Source organism: Prunus mume, linkage group LG2, assembly GCF_029339155.1.
Source record: "Prunus mume cultivar Tortuosa linkage group LG2, ASM2933915v1, whole genome shotgun sequence".
NCBI classification, from domain to species: domain Eukaryota; kingdom Viridiplantae; phylum Streptophyta; class Magnoliopsida; order Rosales; family Rosaceae; genus Prunus; species Prunus mume.
Window position 1 is genome coordinate 40,893,126 of NC_142699.1, and position 18,465 is coordinate 40,911,590.

Sequence of the window (18,465 nt, forward strand, 5' to 3'; positions counted from 1 at the left end):
AAAAAAATGGTGAATGAAAATGTTGAGGGTTCTAAAGGAAATGTTATGCTTCTAAAGGAATGGTTGCAGCTTATAATAGAAATGCTGTTGATGCCAAGGGAAATGATGTTCAGTGAGTTCCAAAAGACAGGTTGTTGGATCTTAAGGATAGGAAAAGGGGGATGAAGGAGGTCTTAGAGGTAAGGAGAGAGTGGAAGAGTTTGATAATCTACTTATCTTCCCCATATATTCGAAAAAGAACCATACAATATAGACACAAAATTTATGTTTCAACCCACATGAAAATTAGAAAATTAAGTCAAAGAAACAAAATGAAGAACTTCGCTTGACCCCAGATTATTTCATACTTTTAGATACTCATACAACATGATGAAATCTGTTTACAAAATGACCAACGTCTCAAAGTCAGTCATAACATAACTCCTAATGGTAAGGAAATTCACAAAGCTCATGAGGTACAAAGAAGCATTATGACATGACAAAAGGCACATGCTCATGTGGCTTTCCATAAAGACACTGGAGGAGTTTCAGAGTTCTTCCAAGTACTAACGTCATTCTCATATCTGTCACCTTTAACGGCATCAGCAGAAGCAAAAGATTCAAGCTCAGCCAGTTCTTCTGGTGTCAGTTTCACAGAGAGAGCACCAATGTTCTGGTTAAAATTCTCAATCTTTGTGGTTCCAGGTATCGGACACACATCGTTTCCTTGATGATGAACCCAGGCCAGTGCTAGCTGAGATGGGGTGCACCCTTTCCTTGCAGCAAGATCACTAACCCGCTCGAATAGTGTTTTATTATGCTCTACGTTTTCGGGTCGGAACCTGGGGTGAAGCTGCAACCATTGAACTAAACAATTCAGAATCAAGACTAAGTTTGCTTGATCAAAATGACACGATAAAGATGTACAACAATCCCATGGGCAGAAATAAGCATGACCAGAAAACTACAGTTAACTTTCTAGGAAATCAGGAGAAGCTCAAGGGCAACCTTTCTTGCCAATTTATTTCTTCAAATTATAGTGAACCATTAGAGAAACCGAAAGGCCTAAATGAAAAATGGGAGTGTGAAACTCTGAGAAATTTTCCTTGCCACCACAAAACATTATAAAATAAAGAATATTGAAGCAAATTAGAACGTTAGTGGGCTCTGACTGTCTGGATGAATGACAGGTACTTAGGTACTAACGTTACAAAAAGAAATTTTGTGCACTAGCCAAGTTTTTTATGGAGAGAAGACTACTGAGAAAACTCAGTAAGAAGGTACTAGGAGAGACTACTAGGCTTTGTTAGATGAATTATCAACTTGAGATCTTTCAGGGGAGATGGAAGTTCAGGAAATACACAATAATAGCATCATGAAGATACCAAGAAAACTTTATCTGGCAGTTTGGTAATTTAAAATCGACAAAATTTGTGAAATACCAACAAACCTTTCGAGAATCATTATGCGAGAGATTTTCGACGAACTTAGCCCCTGATGAAAAGAATCCTCTCCCTAGAGGACTGTATGCAACAATACCAATGCCAAGTTCCCTGATAAATTTAGGCAAGTGAGATAAATTATAATAAATTTGGTACATATTTGTTATTTACAAATAAAACAGTTATACCAGTTCCATAAAGCCTCACCGGCAAGTAGGAACTATTTCTGCCTCGACATCTCTCGACCACAAGGACCACTCCAACTGCACAGCTGTTATTGGATGAACAGCATGTGCTCTCCTTATTGTAGAAGCTGAGGCCTCAGATAGGCCAATGTACTTCACCTTACCCTCTTCAACTAGTTTCTTCAATTCCCCTACCTTGCAAAAGACATAATAAAGGAATTTAAGGAATCAAAAGAAAACACTCAAAATAAGTTAATTATGATGCAAGCCAGAACCAAACGAAAAGAAAAAAAACTCAGTCTAGTAAGAAAAGAGAACTAGCTTCAAGATAATCAATACTACATTTTATAATACTCTAGAGCAAGTCCCAAAAAAAGGATGCAATCACATTGAGATAGAACTAAACTTTCAAAAATTACAACTAATTTGCCATCACAAACAAGGGGTTCCTGTTATATGAGATATGAGGTCAAACCATGACTTCTGCAAGGTAAACCACAAATGAAATCAAATTGAGGAATTGATAAAACGTGTGACTAAAAATGATACAAGATGTTGTAAAATCTTCGGATAAACATTACTTTACTAGGCCTGCAGATGCATATTGCTCTGTAATTGCTATTAAAGGAGATCAAATCTCAAAGAGGGAAGAAGACAAACCGTGACTTCTATGGGGACAGTGGTGTCAATCCGATGCTGATAATAGAGATCAACAGAATCAACACCAAGGCGCTTCAAGCTATCCTCAGCAGCAGCCCTCACATAGGCAGGGTCACCTCGCACCTCCATCTTCTTGTCTGCGAAGTAGATGCCAAATTTGGTGGCCAATTCAACCTTCTCTCTTACCCCTCCCTTCAGAGCCTGTTCCACATCAATCCAACAAAATATAGTTCACTTCATCATCATCAATCGCAATTAATTGAAAAATCTTAACAAAACCCAAAAAAGCAATTACATTTATCATTGTCTCTCTAAATGCTTGTGCTTGGCTGGCTTAGTATCTTAAATACAGGAACCAGAGTGAACACAACCCAATTCACTTCTTCATTAATTCATCCCATTCAACAATACAAACAAAACCCATAAAGCAATTGTACAAATTATATTCTTTCTCAGTGCTTGTGCTTGATTTAGTAACTTCCAAACCAAACCCAATTCATTTTATCGTCAACTCATCCAATTTAACAGCCCAAACAAACCCAAAAAGCAATTGATACAAATTATGAGCAAATATTAAGAAGCAAAGTCAAGGTTAGTGGCGTACCTTGCCAAGCAGAATTTCGTTGGTGAAGGGGCCGTAGATGTCAGAGGTGTCGAGGAAGGTGACGCCGGAGTCAATGGCATGGTGGATGAGACTGATCATGTCTGTGTCGGGCTTTGGAGCGCCATAGAACGCAGACATGCCCATACATCCCAGGCCTTGAGCAGAGACCTCAAGGCCTTGTGAACCCAACTTGATCCTCCTCACTCCTCCTGCCATTTGCTATCTGTGGTTGTTTCAGTTTGGTTCGTATATTTCTATCTGCAGAAAGTGAAAACTTCAAACGAGCTGGCCAATCGGAAACAATTCAAACGTGCCGGCGCCAGATCATCTCTCCCTCCCATCGATGCTCTTTTTTTTCTCTCTCTCTTTTCAAATTTCTTTCAGGGAACTGTGCACAAATACTAGACTATTAGAATGTCTGATGAGCCTGCCAATGAATATTTTGACAAATCATGCATCCACAGAAGTGCAGCAAGCGTCATGGCTGATGCAGAAGCCACTGCAACTGTTGGTTGTCATTTGAACAAGCTACCGTTTGGTATTGGCTCTCGCCCTTCTAGCGGGGAAAGGAATGCATATTTTTAATAATTTATAGATCGAATTACCCCTCCACAACTAACAGAAGTTAAAAAAAAAACACGTGACAGAAATTGCGGATTCTACTTGCATTGCTTCAAATTAAAATGACAGAAACCAACATGGTAAAAGTGGCAAACTGCAAACACTAAAAGTGACTTTTTGCCATAAAAGATTAAATAAATAAATTTTTTTGAAAAGTAGAAAGAAAATATAACAAAAACAAAAGTTCCTCTTTCTCATCTTCTCTGTTGGACAGCCACTAACCCCACCCACTCCATCCCTCCCCTCTCTCCGACAGCCAGTAACGCAACCCCATCAATAGAATCAAACCTTACCCAGGCATCTTTCTCCTTCAATTAATCAAACCCAGAAAAAAGTTCTTGTGTTTCTTTTACTCATCAAACTTAGTTTCTCCTTTTCAATTCATGAAATCCAGTCAAACACAAAATTATTAAACTAAACAAACCCAGCAGCTCAGAAAGAGGCTTAAATTGCTGAGATAACCCAACAAATTCATACCTTCAGATTAATGTCTCATCTCGAAATGAAATCACCATATTTGAAGGGAAGATTCCCAAACCAGCACACCAGACCATGCTATTAGAAAGAGGTTTAACAAATTTGAGTCAGGTTTGATTTTGTGCTTGAGGTGGTCGTGGGTTGCAGGTATGGTCTGGTTGATAGTCACAATTCTTTTTTTTTTCTTTTGTTTTTAGGGGGAGGGATGGGTGTGCTGCGATATTTTTTAGGAGGGCTAGGCAACGGTGGGGTGGGGCTTATCGAGTGATACTGTAGGTGATACCCCATTCAAAATCTGCCACATGTATTTTTTTTTAACAAAATTAAAATATATTTTACTGCTGGACTTTGGCTATCAACTTTGCCCTTCAACTTTAATCACCGAAACCCCTATCCACCGTCTTTTTCCCTACGCTATGCTTGCTATCTGCGACACCACACGTCTTCCCTTCTCCCTCACCACCTACCTCAGCCTTCACCGTCTACATAGTTAATGAATATAAAGAACTTCTAGTGTCAAAGGTAGGGGTGGTTGCGGTTCGATAATAGCAATTTTTGTCCAAACCGCAAACCGATTATTTGTGGTATGGTGATTTTGAAACCATGCGGTAAACCGCAAAAAGCGGTCGGTTACATAATTAGCGGTTTAAAACCGCAAGTTCTCAAGCATTCACAAAAATATAAATTCACAACCTAAATAAATAAATACACAACCTCAACTTCTCAAGCATATATAAATTCACAATCTCCTCAACTTCTCAAGCATTCACAACCTAAAGAAAATTAAAGTTACAATTTCAAGCATTCTAATTAAAGTTAAACTTCTTAAGCATTCCAATTCCAAATCCTTTAAAGTTACAAACCAAAAGGAAAATGCAAAGCAAAATGAATTAAAGTTACAATTAAAAAGAAAAATATAATTCAAAGTTAATTAAAGTTACAAACTAAAAGAAAAATGCAATGCATCAATGTTACAAACTCAAGTGTTGGTGGTGAGTGGATTTGAAGAACATTGTTGTGTTGTTTGAGCACCAATGTTATCTACAAATAAAACAACATAGTTTAGTATATTTTATTATAAGAAGATCAAATAAAACAACATAGATTGGTTATACTTTGCGGTTTGCGGTAACCGCAAGTTTTGAAAATCAAATACCGCAAATGCGGTTCGGTTCTTCATACCGCAAATGCGGTTCGGTTTACCGCGATCGCGGTTTCATTGCGGTAAATAGTTGGTTGGCTTTTGCGGTTTTTCGATTTTTCGGTTTAAAATGTCACCCCTAGTCAAAGGACTCAAAACCCATAAACAAAATCCGGTTAAACTCTACCATTTAATCTCCGGAGACACCCTTGAAGTTAAAAAAAGATGGGTAATCTCTGAAAATTTCACTTCTTACTCTTTTAAAAAGACCTCTTGAATGAAAGTCGATAATGAAGATGGTGAGGAAGAAGAAGAATCTGATGTAGAAGGGGGAGATTTTTGGCGGATTTCCTTCATCAAGCCCTGCCCCATTGACTTGCTCTATAACACAATTAATTCCTCGTTGCCCATAACGTCAATCTTCCCTTCTTTCACTAGTGGTTTTTTTAAAAGATTTATGGTTTCATGTTTAATGGGTTTGCACATATTTTTAAGATTTTTGGCTTTTTATTAATTTTCACCGAAAACGAGAGGGAGAGAAAGAGGGGTGGGAATATTGGAGTGGGAGGGAAGGCCGGGGTGGGTGGCAAAGAGGGGTGGGTGGCAAGAGGGTAAGGTAAGAGGGTTGTGTGGCGTCGATAGCAGGGGCATAGCACAGGGAAGCCGGAGGGGCGAAGGGTTAGGGTTAGGGTCATTAAAGTTGAAGGGTATAGTTGTAAGCCAAAGTCCAGTCGTAAAATTTATTTTAATTTTGTTTTAAAAAGTACATGTGGCAGATTTTGAGTGGAAGTATCACTAGCTGATGTGGTGATACAGTGTCATTTTATAATTTCTCGTGGCTTGGGAGCAAAAGATGACTAGTGCTGGGGAGAGAGTTCTTTGTTTCCTTTTTGTATGACGGAATAACTGATGTATGTACGGAAATAATAGAAAAGTCAAACTTTTTGTATAAAGTGAAATGAGTGCTGCTATTTCCACTCATTGTCTTATTTTCTCACACATCTTATCTTCACATCCACTATTTAAATTTTAAAAAATATAATCTTATCTTTCCACCCACTATTATTCTTAAAATACCATTGACACCTGGACATTCAGTTAACTCTTTTAACCCTTAACACTGTTGAGTCCAAAAAAATTTAAAAAAACAAATTAAAACATAAAATTAGAAAATGAAGAGTTTTAGCAGCCACCAGTCGCACAGTCCACCAAACCTAACAAGAAACACGTACCTTCCACCGCCAGCCAAGCCGCCACCGCCACCTCCTCCTCCTCCTCAGTTGTATTAAACAAAAGCTTCAAAACTAATTTAAACCCTCTGTCAAACCTTTGTTATGTTATGACCCACTAAGTCCACCTAAATCCCCAATCTAACCTTCTTCTCCTTTCTCTATTTCAATCAACCCACGAATAAATGAACAAGGATTTAAAAGGTCTGCCTAAGCCTCAATGACAAATCAACCTCCTAGTGTGATGGCTGCCTATGTACTGACTAGACACACAATGGTAGAAAAACACAACCTGCGTGCATCAAATGGTAAAAGAATGGCCTGGCTTATTTTTCAAAAATATAGTCATCTAATACACAATTGGTCGCGTGGTAGTCTGGTTGCCCTTTTCTTCTCAAGTTGCCCAGTTGGGAGAGAGATGTGGCTAGCGGGGAGGTGAGAAGGGAAGGTTGGTTGTCTTGGGATTGTGTGGGTAGTCTGGTGGATGTTTGCTGGGTTTTTTTCCTTTCTTTCTAATTTTTTTTTAACTACTTTTATTTTGAATTAACAGTGTTAACGTAGAGTAAATTAGTGCCGGGTGTCAACAAATTAGCTAAGTAATTGAAGTCTAGAATAAGTGGGTTGCGTGACCTTATAAGGGCCAGTTTGGCATTGCTGTGTTGTGAAAATAATCGCTGTCAAATTTGCTATGAAAGAAATCAGCTGTGAAAGAAAGCAGTTTGGCGTTTGGTAAAATCTTTGTTAAAAGTGTTGTTGGTATTGATTTTACGCATAATCAGAAAATGATTGCTGCATAATCATGAAACCCAACATATCTTCGAAAATGATTCTTGCATAATCAGAAAATGAAAGCACCTCATTAGCTGTTTTCCCTTATAACTTTATCTCACAGCAATTTTTAACAATAAGTGATTTTTTCGCAGTTTACCAAACGGGTTGGGCTTCTCAAAATTTTTAAAAAATCACTTATCACCCCAAATAAGCAATGCCAAACTGGCACTAAGTCGTTTTATATATGCTTAAGTGCTACAGTGCCCCTTGAAACATTGGTCAATTCCCACTTAACCCCCTCAAAGTTAAAGTGACTCATTTTGCCCCATTGACCAATGTTTTGTGTCTCACGTTGTCCCTCCCCTTCAAGTCTATTAAAAATTCCGTTAAAAATGCTGACGTGGCACCAATATGACCCACTATTTTGCTAAACTAAGTGCCATGTGTGAAAAAAAAAATTAAAAATTAAAAATTATCTTTTAAAAAACTTAATTTCTGTCAATATTTTTTTAACTTCTGTTAGTTGAAGGGGTAATTTGGTCAATAAATTATTTAAAAAATTCATTCATTTTAAAAATAGAATCTTCAAATTTAAAAATAAAATCTTCAAATTTAAAAATAAAAAAAATAAAAACCCAGCCAAAACCAATTCCACCCCATTGCAACCTCCCAACTAGGGGTGGCATTTTAAACCGAAAAACCGAAAAACCGCAAAAATCAACCGACAATTTACATAATGAAACCGCAATCGCGTAAACCAAACCGCATTTATGCGGTATTAAGAACCGAACCGCATTTGCGGTTGCGGTTGCTATTTGATTTTCAAAACTTGCGGTTACCGCAAACCGCAAAGTATAGCCACACGGATGATGAAGTTGAATTTTACAAGGAAATGGAATATATGACAACTTGTAAGTAATTAGTTTGTTTATACTAATGTTATTTATGCTTCTTCTTATAATAAAATGTACTACACTATGTTGTTTTATTTGTAAATAACATTGATGCTCAAACAACACAACGGGGCTCTTCAAATCCACTCACCACCAACACTTGAGTTTGTAACTTTAGTTTGTAACATTGGTGCATTGCATTTTCCTTTTAGTTTGTAACTTTAATTAACTTTGAATTGAATTTTTCTTTTTTGTTGTAACTTTAATTCATTTTGCTTTGCATTTTCCTTTTGGTTTATAACTTTAAAGGATTTGGAATTGGAATGCTTGAGAAGTTTAACTTTAATTGAAATGCTTAGAATTGTAACTTTAATTTTGTTAGGTTGTGAATGCTTGAGAAGTTGATGAGATTGTGAATTTATATATGTTTGATAAATTGAGGTTGTGTATTTATTTATTTAGGTTGTGAATTTATATTTTTGTGAATGCTTGAGAACTCGCGGTTTTAAACCGCTAATTCGTAGTAACCGACCGCATTTTGCGGTTTACATAATGAGGTAAACCGCAAAACGCGGTCGGTTTGTTTCAAAATCATCAAACCGCAAATAGTCGGTCGGTTTGCGGTTTGAGTAAAAATTCGCGATTACCGAACCGCAACCACCCCTACTCCCAACGACCCAAAAATTTAAAACAAAAAAAAACAATAACAATAACAAATATATCTTAAAAAATAAATAACAAAAAAATTGAAAAAAGTAAAAACAAGAACAAGATCAAACCAAACCCAGAGAACGCCGAGGAAGTACCCTTCCTATTCTTTCTTAGGTCTGCATGTTTAAGACTAGCAAAGAAGCAGAAAGGCGAACTGTTAACGAAATTGTAGAACACAAAATCGTAGCAAAATAGTGTAGTGGTAAGTGAGTGTCGTTCCGCAGAGACTAAGACTAATTAACTGAGTACTGATTATGATTAATCCTAAACTTTATCTGGATGTTCGAATGGTGAGGCTTTGATTAACAAGAATGAACTAACATAAACAATAATGAAATTTAGCAAACATTGATGGTATGAGCACTAGGGTTCCAATTTCACCATAGCCAGTAGCCAGTTAATCCTAATTATTATCCATGTTAATGGTAAATTTCCCTTAATTATTCAATATGATATGCCTGTCTATACCAAAAGTATTCCTACAACCGTCCTACTCTATGCCTAGATGAAGAACTAAGAAGTAGAAACCCATTAAGTTCTATGGAAATTTATGGAAAGCACACAAGCCTTGGTTAACCTTCCAGTTCACGCAAGTAACTTGTGATATCAATTACTAGAAGCAAAATCCTAAGTTGGATATTCCTATCGTCAACTCAGGCATCACATTAATTAAGTGGTGATCAAGCACTCAAAGCATTAAGAACGGTAAAAGATATTTAACATGGAAAATAATATCAAATTAACATAAACACATAAATAAGGTATTCATGACTAGGCTACATCGCAGCCCTAGCAAAAAGGAAATTAGAACATGATAAACTTATTGAGAATCGCAGAGTGGTTGATGGTAGACATGAAGATGAACTCGAAAACTCCCAAAAAGCTCCAAGGTGGTCCGGCGGCAGCAGGACTTCTCTTTGCAAGAATTGGGTATTTTCGGGTAGTGAAAAGTATGGATCCCCTCTATGAGGCCAGCCCTATGCTATTTATAATACACAAATCATTTACCTAGTTACAATCAAATACTACCAAAAATAGGCTTCCCAATATCTTTCTCAATATCTCTTTCATTGCTTCTCCAAATTCCACAAGGATTTGACCAAACTTCCTCCTTTAAGCTTTAACCAGTGGATTGCCTTCTAAGAAAATCTTCTTTGTCTCCAATTAACCCTTGCCGTACATCTTAATGGTTTTTGAGTCCAATTTGACAACTTTTGTCCAATTCCTCTAATTAGGGACCAACTACACAATTCTCACAAAATACATTAAACCCAACAATTTAATCCAAGAAAATCAATAAATAAATAAGCAAATGAGGCATAAAATACATGTAAAATATGGACTTATCAAATACCCCCAAACCTATCTTTTGCTAGTCCATGTCAGCGACGACGTTTTCTATTCCTTTCTTGTCACGAATTTCAAAATCAAATTCTTGTAATAAGAGTATCCAACAGATCAATCTGGGTTTGGCCTCTTTCTTATAGAGTAAATATTTCAAAGCAGTATGATCGGAATAAACAATCACTTTAGACCCAATCAAATAAGAGCAGAATTTATCCAATGCAAACACTACGACAAGCAATTCTTTTTTTGTGGTGGAGTAGTTTAACTGGGCATCGTTCAATGTTCGACTGGCATAAGAAATTACGTGGAGTAGTTTGTTTTTTCTTTGACCCAAAACTGCTCCAACCACATAGTCACTAGCATCACACATAATTTGAAATGGCAATTCCCAATCTGGTGCAACTATGATGGGTGCTGAGGTAAGCTTCTCCTTCAAAGTACTGAAAGCCTCCAAACACTCCGAAGTGAAATTAAATTTGGCATCCTTGAGTAATAAATTACAAAGGGGCTTTGTAATTTTGGAAAAATCTTGAATAAATCGACGGTAAAATCCGGCATGGCCCAAGAAACTTCGAATGCCCTTGACCGTGGTGGGTGGCGGCAACTTAGCAATGGTGTCAATTTTCGCTTTGTCAACTTCTATACCTCTTGTTGAAATTTGATGTCCCAAAACAATTCCCTCTTGTACCATAAAATGGCATTTTTCCCAATTTAAAACTAAATTGGTTTCTTCACATCTTTGCAAAACTAAGGCCAAGTTATGTAGACATGAATCAAAGGAAGAGCCAAAGACAGAGAAGTTGTCCATGAATACCTCAATGAAACGTTCCACCATGTCGGAAAAAATGCTCATCATACACCGTTGGAAAGTGGTTGGTGCATTGCATAGGCCAAAAGGCATACGTCGGTACGAAAAGGTGCCAAATAGGCATGTGAATGTGGTCTTCTCTTGATCTTCAGGAGCAATTGGTATTTGATTATACCCAGAATACCCGTCCAAAAAGCAGTTGTGCGAATGCCCAACTAATCTCTCCAACATTTGATTTATGAATGGAAGCGAGAAGTGATCTTTTCAGGTTGCTGAATTTAATTTTCTGTAGTCAATGAAAACTCTCCATCCAGTTGTTGTGCGGATCAGCACCATCTCATTGTTTTCATTTTTTACAATAGTTATCCCTCCTTTTTTTGGCACAACCTGTACAAGGCTCACCCAACTACTATTAGATATATGATAAATAATACCTGCATCTAGTAATTTAAGTACCTCAGCTCGGACAACGTCCTTCATGTTTGGATTGAGTTGGCGTTGATGCTCTATGGAAGGTCTGAAATTGTCCTCCAATAATATGCGGTGCATGCACTTGGAAGGGCTAATTCCCTTGATATCTGCAATTGTCCATCCTATGGCAGCTTTGTGCTATCGCAAAATTTTTAACAGCTTCTCTTCCTCTGCAATGTTCAAATTAACAGCAATAATTACAGGAAGAGTATTATTTTCACCCAAGAAAGCATACCTTAGATGTGATGGGAGAGGCTTTAAGACCAAGGAGGGGGCAGCAATGGTGCTTGGTTGTAGCTTAGGAGGTGCATCACCAAGTGGTTCGAATTCCGGCCACGTATCTTTAATTTTTGGCTTTGATGCATCCAAGTATTGTGCCATCTCAATAATTTCCCGATTTGCCATCTCCTTGTTATTGTGGTGGACTAAACAAGCCTCTACTGGATCACATGGATTTTCTGTTTCAAAGTGTGAGGATATTTCTTCACTTTCTAGATAGAGCAACACTTTATACACATTGATCGCCATACTCTTGTCTGCTACCCTTAAAACCACAAGACCTTGTTCAACGTCAATTAGGGTCCTCCCAGTAAGTAAGAATGGCCGGCCCAAGATGATTGGGGTATCGTCATTGGTTTCCATATCTATGACAAGAAAACCTGCAGGAAAGACAAGGGTATCAACCTTGACAATCACATCTTCGATCATGCCTTTGGGTAGTGTAATTGATATATCCACCATCTGCAAAGAAACAAAAGTAGATTTAATTTCCTCCCCCAAACCCATTTTTCTAGCAATAGAAAAGGGCATTAAATTAATGCTAGAACCTAAATCACACAACGCTTTATCAAAATAAATAGAACCAATTGTGCAAGGTATATCGAAACTCCCTGGATCTTTCTTTTTCTTTGGTAGTTTTTGGCCTTGCAAGATGACGCTACATCTCTTGGATAGCTTTACTGTGGGGTTGTTCCCCAATTTCTTTATTGAAGTTATGATATCTTTCATGAACTTTGCATATGTGGGCATTTGTTCCAGCACATCAATGAAAGGAATATTGATTTCCAATTTCTTAAGAATTTGCAGAAATTTTTCAAATTGTTCTTCAACTTTCTTGCTCTTTAAATGTTGAAGGAACGGAATTTCAGGGACAGGAATTGGCTCTCAGTTGTCCAGTTGAACCATCTTGTTTGGCAGCTGCTGGAACTTTCTTCTGCTACTCCTTGCTTGCGGAAGGAAGCTCTCTAGCGTGCTCTTGTTCCAAATCAACTGGCTGTCTTGATTGGTCATCCGTTCCGCAATGTAATGGCCTTAGCTTGTTGCAAATTCTTTGGGTTTATTTCCGTTTGGTTGGGCAATGTACCTGACTCTCTCCCCATCAAAACTTGAGCTAACTGTCCCATTTGAACTTCCAAATTTCTTATAGAGGCTGCTTGATTTTGTAACGTGGTCTCGGTCTTGCTCATAAATTTATCTGTGTTATTTGAGAGAGTACTCATATTTCCAACAAGTTGAGTGAGTACGTCCTCTAACCCAACCTTTTTCTCTTGAGGTGGAAATCTAGGAGGTGGTTTCTGTGCATTTTGGTTATTACTCCAAGAGAAATTCGGGTGATTTTTCCATCCCGGGTTTCAGGTGTTGGAATATGGATTATTCCTTTGACGATTGAAATCTCCAACTTGGTTTACTTGTTCGAGTGCAGAGAATGGATTCCCATTGTTGCAATAAGCACTAGAGTGATTTCCTGTACAAAATTCACAAATAACATTAGGGGTTTGAATCGCATTGACATTTAATGAACCAAGTTGTTTAGAGATAGTAGAAATTTGTGTAGTTAATGCAGTTATTGTGTCGACGTCATGAACTCCGGCTTTCTTAGGCATTGCACGTTCACTAGGCCATTGATAGTTGTTGGATGCCATGGTCTCAAGCAATTCGTATGCTTCATCCTGCGTTTTGGCCATCAAGGCTCCTCCAGTTGCGGCATCAATGAGAGTTTTGCTTGTAGTGTCCAGCCCATTGTAGAATGTTTGGACTTGCATCCACTTTGGTAACTCATGGTATGGCATTTACGAAGCAACTCTTTGTATCTCTCCCAAGCTTCATACATATGTTCCTTGTCGAATTGTGTGAATGTCATGATTTCGTTGTGGAGCCATGCTGTCTTAGCTGGAGGAAAGAATTTAGCCAAAATTTTTGTAGCTAAATCATCCCATGTAGTGATTGAATTGGTGGTTGAGAAGTCAACCACAATTTTTCTTTCTCCTTCAGTGAGAATGAAAAAAGTCTAAGGCGAATGGCATCGCTAGAAGCTCCATTAATCTTGAATGTATCGCATATCTCCAAAAAAATTGAAATATGGGTGTTGGGGTCCTCGTGAGAAAGGCCACAAAAGATGGAATTGTGTTGGATCATGCTCAGGATCGCTGGCTTAATTTCAAAATTGTTGGCATCGATTGTGGGGCGGCGAATGCTCATTGATCCGACGGTGGGAGTGTCAAACTCTCTAACCTGCCTTTCCGCTTCAGCCATGGTGGCTGGTTCTGTTGGATTTTGCTGGGGTCTAGCTTGGTGAACTCAATTGCGCTTGTGAAACGTCTGCTCGATTTCAGGGTCTAAAGGTATAAGGTTAGATGTCTGCGAATGTCTTCCAAAACTCATGCACTAATTAAGCAAGTACCTGTAGAAAAAATATAAAAAATAAAAAATACAATTAATGAAATAAAATAAAATAAAAATTCCAAAGTAAAATTCGGCCCAAAATATATCAATATCAATTAAAATCAGTTTAGTCCCCGTCGACAGAGCCAAAATTGTTAACGAAATTGTAGAACAAAAAATCGTAGCAAAATAGTGTAGTGGTAAGTGAGTATCGTTCCGCAGAGACTAAGACTAATTAACTGAGTACTAATTATGATTAATCCTAAACTTTATCTAGATGTTCGAATTGTGAGGCTTTGATTAACAAGAATGAACTAACATAAATAATGAAATTCGGCAAACACTAATGGTATGAGCACTAGGGTTCCGATTTCACTATAGCCAATTCTACCCTATCCCTGTAGCTAGTTAATCCTAATTATTATCCATGTTAATGGTAAATTTCCCTTAATTATTCAATATGACATGCCTGTCTATACCAAAAGTATTCCTACAACCGTCCTACTCTATGCCTATGAAGAACTAAGAAGTAGAAACCCATTAAGTTCTATGAAAATTTATGGAAACAACACAAGCCTTGATTAACCTTCCAGTTCACTCAAGCAACCTATGATATCAATTACTAGAAGCAAAATCCTAAGTTGGATATTCCTATCGTCAACTCAGGCATCACATCAATTAAGTGGTGATCAAGCACTCAAAGCATTAAGAACGGTAAAAGATACTTAACATGGAAAATAATATCAAATTAACATAAACACATAAATAAGGTATTCATGACTAGGCTACATCGTAGCCCTAGCAAAAAGGAAATTAGAACGTGATAAACTTATTGAGAATCGCAGAGTGGTTGATGGTAGACATGAAGATGAACTTGAAAACTCCCAAAAAGCTCCAAGGTGGCCGGCGGCAGCAGGACTTCTCTTTGCAAGAATTGGGTATTTTCGGGTAGTGAAAAGTATGGATCCCCTATATGAGGCCAGCCCTATGCTATTTATAATACACAAATCATTTACCTAGTTACAATCAAATACTACCCAAAATAGGCTTCCCAATATCTTTCCCAATATCTCTTTAATTGCTTCTCCAAATTCCACAAGGATTTGACCAAACTTCCTCCTTTAAGCTTTGACCGGTTGATTGCCTTCTAAGACAATCTTCTTTGTCTCCAATTAACCCTTGTTGTACATCTTAATGGTTTTTGAGTCCAATTTGACAACTTTTGTCCAATTCCTCTAATTAGGGACCAACTACACAATTCTCACAAAATACATTAAACCCAACAATTTAATCCAAGAAAATCAATAAATAAATAAGCAAAGGAGGCATAAAGTAAATGTAAAATATGGACTTATCACGAACCCTTCTATTTGATTTAATTAGGGTGATTCATCTCGTCTTCCCCAACCCCCAACCCAACCTCCCCCCATACCCACCACCTAGATCCACCAAAGTGCAGGGCAAAGTGGGTGGATGTCGATTCAAACATAGTACATCAAGGCCATGGTGTCTCCTCACACAATCTCTGTGGTTGAGATTGAGTTGGACGAGTCGGTATTTGAGCTGTCGAAGAGTTTGGGTGAGGAAGAGAAGATGATAGTGGCGAAGGAATGAAAACCGCCAAAGTTGAAGCCCAAGAGATCTCAGACTGGGGTTAAGATTTTGATCTCAAACTGGTATGGCTTCTGTCATGGAAAATGAGCCATAAAAAATTTGATTTAGTTTTTTAAAATTTTTTGGGATATTTCTCTCGATTTTATTTTATTTTTTATTTTTTATTATTATTATTTTTTTACAGTTTTAGATGAACTGAAAGATAGTATTATATGCATGTATATGCGTATATGGTAGCATAACCGTTTGATCCCTTCTATGTTTTTTAGGTCGGATTTTTTGGTTTTAAAGTATTATTTTTGTTTTTAATAGTTAAATTAAGTTTTTTAGAAGATAATTTTTAATTTTTAATTTTTTTTTTCACACGTGGCACTTAGTTTAGCAAAATAGTGGGTCCTATTAGTGCTACTCAGCATTTTTAACATAATTTTTAATAGACTTGACGGTGATGGGCAAAGTGAAACACAAAACATCGATCAATGGGGCAAAGTGGGTCACTTTAACTTTAAAGGGGATAAGTGGGAATTGACCAATATTTCAGGGGGCACTGTAGCAGTTAAGCCTTTTATATATGGGTAAATTTGTCTTTAAAATTTTTAAAGATAAAGTGCGTGAGAAAATAAGACAGGTGAGTGGAAATAGCAGCACTTAATGAAATTTACCCTTAATTATAATAAGAAGTTGTCTCTGTTGGAAATGACTACGATGGTTTGTTTCTAGATTATTGTTTGGGTCTTATATAAACCCAACAGTTCCCTCCTTGAAGATAAGTTCTAACCTGTGGAAAAACAAAGAGTATTTCCCCAATGCTAGTTACTCAGTTGATCAATTTCGAGTCTAGTCAAGAGAGTACAAATATATAATTTGTTCGCTAGAGTTTTAAATTAAAGTGCTTCAATTTAGGATTATCAATTGTTAAATCTTGGGAGATGGACACCTGTTGAACTGCAAGCACAAGGGCAGGAGCAAAATATGTGTTTAGGACATTGCAATTCTTGCAAGCCTCAATCGCTAATGTTGTCAGTATGTCTACACATTTATGTTTGTTAGTTTATATGAGTTCTATGTGTGTTTGCTATCATATTTGATGCTTATAATTTTGTTGAGAATTATTATCTTTAAATTCATATTTCCTATTGTTCCACCAACACTAAGTGCACCACAACAATAACTGCAGGTATTTAAGCACTAGGTGACACTATGTTTTGAGTCTGTACGAATTTTTGTAAGGGAAAATTGCAAGAAGAGTTGTGGGATTAGACCATAGATAAGGAGTCCTCTTTATTTTACCTAATCCAATCAAGATTTGGTGGGAGGAGTACAACAGTGAGGAGGAATAAGAGCATCCACAATGGGCTCCCTAAACCACCTTCTTACCTAAAATTTGGGGAGGAATTGAAAAACTCACCTCCAACTATGCTCCCTATCTAGCTCCTAAAATAGGGAGATATTTAGGTGCTCCTAAATCTGAGGAGAGAGAAATAACTTCTAGTGACTCTCTATAATTAAATTCTTCTATATTTAATATTATTTTAAAATTTATTTAATGCTAACTATTTTTTATTGTTGTTTTCGTGTACACTTTATTCAAAAATTGAATTAAAAAATATTAAAAAGATTTACTATTCTTTAAACTAGGGAGTATGGTTGAAGTTGAAATTTTTTATAGATCTCTTAAAATAGCTTTCTAGTGTTTTTAGCTAAATTTTAACTAAAAAAATAGAGAGCATGATTGTGGATGCTCTAAATTGACTATATTACAAAAAGATAAAATGAGTAGTTATTCAATAAAAATATGACTCATTATCAGATTTTATTTTTAATTCTAATTTTTTAATATAAAAATACAAATTGGCCATATTATCCTCATTTAATTAATAATTTTAATTTTTAATATTTGCATTAACCAATGACATTTTTGTTTTGGTATTTTGAATGTTTCACCATTCTCTACCTTACTTTATATATACTAGCCTCTCTGCACGCTCTTCCGCCCCTACAAGAATTTTTTCAAAAAAATTCAAAATTTATTTTAGAATTAAAAAAGATAATGGGTAGTTGTGTTTCATAAAAATAGGAAATCACTCCTAATGACTCCCTATAATTAAATGCTCCTGTAGTTAATATTATTTTTAACATTTATTTAATGTCAACTATTTTTTATTGTTGTTTTTGTGTCTACACTTTATTCAAAAATTGAATTAAAAAATATTTAAAAGATTTATTATTCTTTAAACTAGGGAGTATGGTTGAAGTTGAAATTTTTTATAGAGCTCTTAAAATAGCTTTATAGTGTTTTTAACGAGATTTTAACTAAAAAAAGAGAGAGCATGATTGTGGAAGCTCTAAATTGACTATATTACGAAAATATAAAATGAGTAGTTATTCAATAAAAATAGTTCTCATTATCATATTTTATTTTTAATTTTATTTTTTTAATATAAAAATATAAATTGACCATATTATCCTCCTTTAATTAATAATTTTAATTTTTAATATTTGCATTAACCAATTGCATTTTTTGGTATTTTGAATGTTTCACCATTCTCTACCTTTGCTTTATATATACTAGCTTCTCCGCACACTCTTCCACGCCTGTGAGATTTTCTTTATATAAATTATATAAATTTATTTTAGAATTAAAAAAGATAATGGGTAGTTGTGCACCATAAAAATATGATCCATTATCTGATTTTTCTTTTAATTTTATTTTTTTAATATGAAAAAGTGTGAATTTACCATATTATTCTCATTTAATTAATAATTTCAATTCTTAATGTTTGCATTAACCAATGACATTTTCTGGTATTTTCAATGTTTTACCATTTTTTACCTTTTGTTATATATATAT

General features: G+C 36.2%; 1 protein-coding gene and 1 pseudogene across 5 annotated transcripts; both read right to left on the bottom strand.

Annotated features, from left to right (window-relative positions):
• Nucleotides 1–309: 309 nt before the first annotated feature.
• On the bottom strand, nucleotides 310–4,196 carry LOC103322576 (putative aldo-keto reductase 2). 5 transcript variants are annotated; one of them, XM_089046423.1, is made up of 6 exons: nucleotides 3,969–4,196; nucleotides 2,871–3,128; nucleotides 2,267–2,467; nucleotides 1,629–1,801; nucleotides 1,430–1,532; nucleotides 310–832 (listed from the first exon to the last, which is right to left on the bottom strand). In XM_089046423.1, the coding sequence occupies exons 2-6, from the start codon at nucleotides 3,084–3,086 to the stop codon at nucleotides 494–496; spliced, it is 1,032 nt and encodes a 343-aa protein (XP_088902549.1). In that variant the 5' UTR covers nucleotides 3,087–3,128; nucleotides 3,969–4,196; the 3' UTR covers nucleotides 310–493. The 5 variants fall into 5 exon arrangements, with proteins under 5 accessions (XP_088902549.1, XP_088902552.1, XP_088902548.1 ...); XM_089046426.1 differs by having other exon boundaries at nucleotides 2,871–3,144; XM_089046422.1 differs by having other exon boundaries at nucleotides 2,871–3,258.
• Nucleotides 4,197–12,970: 8,774 nt separating this feature from the next.
• LOC148920381 (uncharacterized) lies at nucleotides 12,971–13,871 on the bottom strand (annotated as a pseudogene).
• Nucleotides 13,872–18,465: the final 4,594 nt, after the last annotated feature.

What these genes read in the sequence shown, in the direction of transcription:
- LOC103322576 (XM_089046423.1), bottom strand. Translation starts at nt 3,086, where the DNA reads ATGGCAGGAGGAGTGAGGAGGATCAAGTTGGGTTCACAAGGCCTTGAG. An exon ending in CTGTCCCCATAGAAGTCACG is followed by an intron (nt 1,802 to 2,266) that starts GTTTGTCTTCTT and finishes GTCTTTTGCAAG; the next exon opens with GTAGGGGAATTGAAGAAACT. An exon ending in CGCATAATGATTCTCGAAAG is followed by an intron (nt 833 to 1,429) that starts GTTTGTTGGTAT and finishes CAATGGTTGCAG; the next exon opens with CTTCACCCCAGGTTCCGACC.